This window comes from Sphaeroforma arctica, assembly GCF_001186125.1.
Source record: "Sphaeroforma arctica JP610 unplaced genomic scaffold supercont1.1838, whole genome shotgun sequence".
Taxonomy (NCBI): Eukaryota; class Ichthyosporea; order Ichthyophonida; genus Sphaeroforma; species Sphaeroforma arctica.
The window spans coordinates 3,601-10,086 of record NW_014038720.1 but is presented as its reverse complement, the minus strand read 5'-3'; the positions used below and the strand labels follow the sequence as shown (position 1 = coordinate 10,086).

At 45.2% G+C, this 6,486-nt stretch overlaps 2 protein-coding genes across 2 annotated transcripts; both read right to left on the bottom strand.

The window, feature by feature from the left end:
• Positions 1 to 865: 865 nt before the first annotated feature.
• Positions 866 to 1,303, bottom strand: SARC_11716 (hypothetical protein; the record flags this gene model as incomplete). Its single annotated transcript, XM_014294193.1, has 1 exon — positions 866 to 1,303. A coding segment is annotated over one exon (438 nt), but the record flags the coding sequence as incomplete, so codon positions are not given.
• Positions 1,304 to 4,172: 2,869 nt separating this feature from the next.
• On the bottom strand, positions 4,173 to 4,442 carry SARC_11715 (hypothetical protein; the record flags this gene model as incomplete). The annotated part of the gene is made up of 1 exon (XM_014294192.1): positions 4,173 to 4,442. A coding segment is annotated over one exon (270 nt), but the record flags the coding sequence as incomplete, so codon positions are not given.
• Positions 4,443 to 6,486: the final 2,044 nt, after the last annotated feature.

Sequence of the window (6,486 nt, the reverse complement as noted above, 5' to 3'; positions counted from 1 at the left end):
GTGCTTGACACCCGCCACATATGGTAGCTGGGTTCGACGTTGGTGTACGCTGTTGACATGGTTGTGCCCCTCTTAGTGAAGCGGTCTGCGCCGTTCGTTGCGACTGTGTATCTCCTCGTTGGTTGTAGTCGACGGTTTGACATCCGGGCAGTTATTCTCGTCTGTGCCTCCTGAATGTCTGGGCTAAGGAGCTGTAATAATTCGTGAGTATCCATCAAGTGTCAGTTTGTATGAAGTTGTAGTGTTCGCTCATAGGTCTGCGAGCCAAGGGAGTCTTCTAATAAATGCACTATGCAGTGATTCAATAGACTTTGCTTGAACTCTGCATCAGTCTGGTTGCGTTCGTGGGCACGTCTATGGTTCTCCATTAACTGTGTCATTTGCTACATAATTGGTATATGGGAAACCCAAGATTGGCCTTTCGCTAACTTACGGAACATAGGATCCACCATGGCTTGAGTTTCATGAGAGCAAATCTGCGTGATTTGTAACTGTGGTGTCCAGTTTACCAACCGCTACTGGTTGGACTTAATGTAATCCAGGGTAAACTGCTTAGCTTTAAAATGCTAAGAACCTTGTAAAACCAGCGCAAGCTCCACGCCGCATCAAGACCCAAAACCCTAAAAACACTCTAAAGGGCTCCCTTAGTGTCTCTCTCCAAGACGTTGTGTAGGTGGTATCTATTCGACGGCCATTCTAGCCAACTCCTCTGCTCTTATCGTTCATGTTTGGTCACAGGGCGAGATTCATACGTAGCTCGTAAGGTTTCCAATACTTCCCTAAGTGCTTCTGTCCGTGGTAAATTGTCTGACTCGACTGCTCGACATAGTTCCTCGGATAATCTCAGTATTCGCGCATGAAGTACCTGCCCTGCCGCAATACTCTCCGGCGTTCGCAGAGACTCCTTGTCGTGGTCCGGTGTCGGGTGCACTGGTATCGTCGGAGTTGCTAACGACGCTTGACGTGACAACGATTCTCGCATTGCGTCCTCCTCGAAACGTTGATTCTGCAGCAGCAAATAGATGGCTTCTGATAGTCTCTCACGACGGTTATCTAACCCATGAGGGCCATGAAGGTCCTGTTCTACTCGTTGTTGCGCGTGTACAAAATCCCGTAGCGAGATAAACGATCCTGAGGGCGCGGTCTCCCATGACCCTACTCCGGTTGATGCGAAACTCCAAACGTTCGCCCTCCTCTGATGGTGCTGTTGTCGACTGAGAAGTATCACCTCTTCCTCCGTGTTCCTCGTCAGGAGAAGGATCCGTGGGGTCTGCCGACGTCCCCGCTGTCGGTTTTTGGACATGTTGCAACCGTTATTCCGACCTCTCCAACAAATCCTGCTGTTTCTTCAACAGCTGATCTGTCTTGAACTGAGTGTCGCCCGTGTATTGTCTGCTTTGACGGCGAGGACGGCGTCTCGGACGAGGTCGGCCCTGACCTTGCTCGCTCCTGGCCCATTGTATCACCTCGACGCGTGTTATTGTTGGACTGGGAAGACTCGTTGCCTTCGCTGGGTGGTGCCTCACTTTCTCCCTGACGTAGTCAGGCTTGGTGGTCCGCTAGAGCTTGTTGCAACATTGCCTGAGTAGGTTGGAATCACTCGTCTGCGTCTTCTCGTTGACCGCCAGCCGCTCTACTTTCCGTTCCCTTCGACGTGTCACGATGAACCAGCCCTCTGCCTAAGGGCATCGTTGGTGGCTCGTACTACGTCCTTGCTGCTCAGGCTCAAGTCCATGTTGACGTCGACTCTGTCGTATACTTGGCATCTTGTTCGGTTCCTTAGTTGTGTATACTTGTATAACTGTACCCAATTGATTACACTCGATCTCCGCTGCGGTGTAGTGAGCCTGGACCATGCACACGTGAACACCCGATCTCTATATACTAGTATATGGTACCACTTGCTCCTGAGCGGAGTAACTCTCTTCCAGAGCTCTCTACTCTATCTCGTTCTCCTCTGATGCTCACACGTGCTAGTACGTGCCCTCTACCGTCCGTGTCCATGCTCCCTGTTGTGCTGCATTCGTATTGCTTCTATTCCATCCATGCCACGTTCACCGTACCTATATCCTTCTTTTCTCTATTTCTCCAACCTCGCATGTGACCCCGCTAAGCTGCTACGGCCCCATCTCATGTGTCTACCCTGTATTGTACCCTTTATGCTACTGTTGTCGTTAGATACTGTTCTCGACTTGTCATTATACCGACTTGTCTTCGTTAGATACACATCATACATCGATCTGTTCTTACTGCCGAAAACCCTAATACCATTCCTGCCTACACGTGCTTCATGCCGTGTACTATGTTCGCTGCACTCGTCATGTAACACCTCTCATGTAACTATACTGCCAATACTTTCATGCGCACACTGAACATACACTCCTGTTTAGTTTTGCATATGTTCAATCTTAACGTGTTACTTCTCTTCCTTGTCCATAAAGACTTACATTGTCCGGATTGTAAAACCCACGTTGAGTGTTCTTCGTCATTCTCTTCTTCCTGTTCATGGTTTCTTGGAGCTGTTATCATCGATTCACTTAATGCTCGCCTTAACGTTGTTGGTAGTTTGTACTGTTGCCAGATCAACTCGGTTACATATCCATGTGACACTTCTCGTCTAACGGTATTGTGAATGTACCATCTCTCCAACCTCTGTCATCCTATATTTGTAGGTCGGTTGAATCTATGTCGGGATTCCTGTCGTTGGATCACACCTTCATTCGTGTGGTCTTCATTTTCATGATCCTCATTGGGTTCACTTTCTCAGTTCGATAACAATGATGGCATACTTGACTCACTACTGCCAAATCCGCTATCTTCACTCCTTAACTGCCAAATCCGCTATCTTCACTCCTTAACTGTTGATCAGTTCCGATAGGCCCCATTGTCTCGTTCTCTCTTCTCGTGTATCCCTTCGGTGGGTTCACCCACCGTCTTCATGTTGATTCTAAATTCCTAGCAAAAACATTATAAGTCATTCTTTTAACCTCCCTATACTATGTCCGGTTTTAACTTTACTTCTATCGAAGTACAACTACTAAGCTCGTTAAAAATGTAGTCAAATACGCAAACATAGCAATATCTCAACGTACTCCCCTCCTACAAGGGAATGCGTTGTACCTTTATTGGATCGTAAATGAACCATTCTTTCTATTATTTGACATGTGTACAAATTTGATCATAAACCCTTAACCTAAAACCTCAAATCACATATAAATATATAAACCCTTATTGAGTATATCTGACCACAGACAAAGCATACCGTGATTGCGGCAGACCTTCTTATGACGGCGGATTTTCATACTGTCGCATTTCCATAAATTTACTTTGCGTTCAAAATCACAAGTCTGTGTATCGAGCGGTACCGAATACAGGCTTCAACTTCATGCATGCTATTATTACATGTCGGTATGCGTTGCCCTCCAGGTCCTGCTCTTGTGTGTGTGCAATAAGAGCATTAGCATACTCAAACGACATTGATTGCAGTTTTCGTTCATTCTCCATAATAAAGTCCAATAGCGCCTTTGGAGCCCCTTCTTTCTGCAGAGTTCTGTGAAAGCCGTCTACATGTGAATCGGATCTAACTTGTGAAATGTGCGCATTCTTATGCCCCATCTTCTACGGGGTTTCCAAACAATAGCTGCCCTGTGAGTTAGATGGCCATTCCTTCGGCGCCTGCTTGTCCAAAGCCACTGAGCATGGTTTCAGAGTCTCATACGAATTAGACTCTGTAACGCAGGCGCATCTTGTATGCCTTCCTTTGCTTCTACTTGCATCATTCGTTGAGTGAGATGGAAGACTTTCATTCTCATCTCTGTCGCTATAGACTCGGTGATACACGACTCTGTGGGCTCTGATACTTACATCGTTTCATAGCCTGCGGGTCCACTATGTAGTGACCGTGATGAATGAGAAAGTGTTTGCGATATCCCAGCGTATCAATAGGAACATTTTTATGCTTGTGTTCGTCTCTTCTGGTGAACGTGGACGACACTAGCTTGTAACGAAATAAATTCACAGCTACTTGACCTTGATTAAGCGGTTACCGTAGAGAGTTCATCACTCTGCGAAATGAATCAATGGACCGCTTCGCCGATGACGACAAATTATGCGGAGTAACCATTGCCAAGTGCAAATCCGCTGGTTCCAAATAATTTTGCCAGGGAATTTCATCACAGTTGTCGGTTCCTGAGCACTACTAGGGCCACAAATTCTGTCGGCATCTCATCGGGTGCCGGAACTTCTTGTGCTCGTTTTTGACCGTGTTCCAACATACACTTCCTGCGAGTATCGTACACATTATCATGTGGTGCCACTTGAGGTACAGGCTTTGCGCGGCGAATTCTGCGTTTAACTGGGCTGATTCGCTTTATATCGTCAGCCCTGCCGATGGTTAAATGGTCAGTTGGTGTTGTCCATGCCTTCGTTGAGTGTTGAGGTGCCTAGCGTGGTTGCGATTTTGGTGCTACACAGAATAATCAACCCCTGATGCCGTTTGGCAAGGCGACAACGTCGCCATTGAGGATTCACAAAGTTGGCTGAGTTCCCAACGAATTGGCTTCCGTGGTCTCCAGCGCATGGGTCAACATTCCCAAGTGGCCATCCCGATCAGTAATCCACTCGAGATGTTATTTTGCCTTGTTCAACGCAGAAATGAATTGTTGGGCCTCAGCAACTGCCTCAATTTTAACCTCAGGTGACGGATCCATTGATATTGCCGTTTTTACCTTAGCACCAATTAAAACTCCAAGCAGTCGTTCCTACAGTCACTCACAAGCCTGCTTGCTCATCTCAGGTACCGGTGTAGTAGTGAGTCCTTTCATTATGGTAAGCAAAGAGTCCAGCGTACATAAACCATAAAGTACAAAGGAATCGAGGAAGCTGGGACAAATAAATTTGCACTTGCCAAATGACCAAATAATTGAAATGGGTGAAATCGCAGGTTTGCAGGTGCATTTCGTTGAAATCGTTAGGTCCAAATTGGTGCGTTCACGAGTTTCTTAATTTTTTGAACACGATATTAATCCTTACAGTAGTGTTCATAGCAACTGTTTAGCAGGGCTGATTGGCTTTAGTCCTCACCCTTCGTCCGACATGTCTTCTAAAAAAAATTGTCGCTGAGACACGACTCGACTCTTTTTATGGGTTTTGCGGTTTCAGTTTCGACTATAACTGCACCGTTTACACACGACTACATCAATTGATATTCAGCATATTGAAAGCATATTGAATTGCCGATGAACTTATAATCATTTGTCTCTATACAGGTCGCATTACATATAAGTAGATATTCCACACAACTGTATAACACTGAGAATCCAATCCCAAATTCGATAGAACCAAGAAAGGCTGAGTTCGTTTCGCAAGGAGGACATCATCAGGAGTCTTCGACAGCGCATCCCAAATTTGCAGAAGTAAAAAGAAGAAATGATACATAAGTTCTTTTTTAATAGTTATCGATACGATATGTTACTGTTTATATTTCTTTAAGTGGTACTCAACTCCTGTAGTCTGCATTTATCTTGATGTAGTCGTATGTCAAATTTGTTGTCTAATATGTGAGGATATCTGTATCGACATTCTCTCCCACATTGAGTCTCAGATCGATCTCCCGGTGTTTACAAATCTCGGCAGCTCTATGAGTTATGTGTGGTTGAGTACGATTGAGCCTTTTGTATTTGCACGTGGCTATACGGTTGTGAATATGTCGTTGTCACCTTACACAAAAGCAGTACGTGCCAACGCAATGCAATTGACAGTCCGTAATATATCACGAGGAAACTGGCCAATGAAGATTCGTACAAGCGGATGTCGACTGCGTACTGGCTAGTAGCACTCTAGTTTCCGACCATGGCACAATTGTAATGATGGACCACAGTACATTATCAAAGTCATGGCAATAAAATTGTAAGTACAATCAATTTGAACAACTATTCCGTTTAGAAAATCGCCAAACTTTGCACAAGTGCAGTATTCGCATATATTTTCATAATCCCTCATACTTCACATATCAAAAAGTACCTGCACATTTATGTGCACCTTTCTACGTCAATCTCAAATGGCTGGCCGTTCATAAACAGATGCATACTGTCCATAGTGACTCCAGTGTCTATGTAGTGCCAATGTGTGGGGTAAACGAGTTATCAGTTCACAGTTCAAACACCTGTGCATGCCATGACACTCTTCTCATTCAATCAGTTTTGCATGTCACTTTGTTCAATGCAACGACAGAATAAGCCAATTGCTCGCAATGGCAAGCACTTTTCAAGATGTGAAAACAGTATAATGTAGCAGTCAAACCCGAGGGAACACGAATAAAAACACAATATATAGAAAGGTATGAGGGACAGAAAACCGGCTCAAGTGTCTGGTTGGATGGCACGGACTCCTCAAATGTCTAATTGCCCACAAGAGTCTATGTCACCCAGCAAATCAACACGTGGAATTTAAGTACAGGGAGATGGTTGGGCCGACTGCATTGTGAAA